The 1,641-nt window shown below is 35.5% G+C and overlaps 1 protein-coding gene across 7 annotated transcripts in view; it reads left to right on the forward strand.

Moving 5' to 3' along the window:
• LOC110020446 overlaps positions 1-459 on the forward strand; it is a 28,990-nt gene extending 28,531 nt beyond the window's left edge. For 4 of the 7 annotated variants that reach the window (XM_020718548.1, XM_020718552.1, XM_020718554.1 and 1 more), the window contains one exon: positions 217-458. Coding sequence is in view for 1 of the 7 variants with exons in the window: in XM_020718553.1 (XP_020574212.1) it covers positions 217-242 (26 nt within the window). In the remaining 6 variants the exon portion in view is untranslated. Of the gene's footprint in view, positions 1-216 lie in introns of all 7 variants that reach the window. The other 3 variants (XM_020718551.1, XM_020718553.1, XM_020718549.1) reach the window with 1 other exon arrangement.
• The last annotated feature ends 1,182 nt before the right edge of the window (positions 460-1,641 follow it).

Consider the following 1,641-nt stretch of genomic DNA (forward strand, 5'->3'; position numbering starts at 1 on the left):
AGCAGCTCCAGATATATGTAAATACATTAAAGTTTGCAGTGTACATTTTACATTAAACTTTAGGTCTTAGATATGTAAATACATTAAATTTGAGTGACATGCATGTAAACCTTCCTTTAATCTTTAATGAATTGTTTTATAGCATCTCTGTTTGCGAACCATCCAATGCATTGGATCTCCTGCTGCTCATCACTACTGACTGAAATGCTGTTGCAGGAATTCATGAAGGTTCTGAGACGTGATGACCGGAGCCAGTTTTAAGGCTAAGGGATAAGCCGTAAATTTCTTCTTTTAATTTTAGTTGTTTTTCTGTGAATGAAATAAAAGATATCTGACAATTTGTTCTGCCGATAATTCAAAAGCTTCCATTCTCTTTGCTTGTTTCGGTTTTCCAAACATTTCTGATAGGCGAAATAATGTCTCATTTCTCATCATCTGATGTCATTTTTTATACTCGAATGCTACGCTGAGCATTAATAAAATCATCTCTGCTGGTTTTTATATATCCGAAGCTGTGTTTGGCTTTTAAAAGACGGTATTTGTGGTATGTGATGTGAAATATTTGAATGTTATAAATGTAAAAAATATACAATTGTAGGTATTAGATATGTATATATGTGCATGGGAGTTGTGCTGATATGCATGTAAATGCCCTCCATTTAATTATTGTTTGAAGCTGTGGTAGAATGACAGTCTATTGATGTGTGAACATTCGGTTATTCAAAAACAGTAAAATTGGTTTTGGCTTAAGCTTCAATGATGAATTTATGGGTTAGTTGGTACATTGAATCTCGAATCTATACGTTAGAAATAAAATGAATAATGTCAACGTCGAGTGCTCGCCTTAAAGAAAAAAAAAAAAAAAAAATATTATGAAGTGTTCCCTCCCTCTCTCCTAAGATTGGGTAAATTCTTGCAGTTGACCCCCGCTAACCTCCTTTATGTCGTGGAGGACGTCGGGAGCTTGTTTGGCCGACGAACCTCGGAAGAAGTGTGCCTACCAGAAAGGTGAAAATTGTCGTTTTTTAGATCACGAGGAGGTCCCTCTGTTCTGGTGTTCTGAATCGTGTTCCTTCGTTTTGATGTTCTAACTTATGCTACGATGATGTACTTATTCAAACATCCATTACGTCTACCGGACCTTGATTTTTTCAATGACATGGTTGGATCAAACGATACTATAGTTTCACTTTGTTAATTTATATTAAATTTCTATAAATCTATTCAGTAATTATCGACATTTGATTGAAATTCATTAGTTGGAGAAAATATTGCATGCTTACAAAGTATGTTCTTGCAATGGTGGATGGAGTGGTCTTGTCACATATAAGAGAAATTATGACAACGTGGCTACTCCACCCTTCTAAGTACATACTTACAAAGTATGCAATATTTTCTTATTTAGGTGTGGACTTCTTAAATTTCACATGTACTTTCGTCTAAAGTTTATTTTCTCATGTTTTTTTATATGTATTTAATAATTTTTATGTTTAGGAAGATTCATAAGAAGTGTTCCCTCCCTCTCTCCTAAGATTGGGTAAATTCTTGCAGTTGACCCCCGCTAACCTCCTTTATGTCGTGGAGGACGTCGGGAGCTTGTTTGGCCGACGAACCTCGGAAGAAGTGTGCCTACCAGAAAGG

This window comes from Phalaenopsis equestris, unplaced genomic scaffold (assembly GCF_001263595.1).
Source record: "Phalaenopsis equestris unplaced genomic scaffold, ASM126359v1 Scaffold000096, whole genome shotgun sequence".
In the NCBI taxonomy this organism is placed as follows: domain Eukaryota; kingdom Viridiplantae; phylum Streptophyta; class Magnoliopsida; order Asparagales; family Orchidaceae; genus Phalaenopsis; species Phalaenopsis equestris.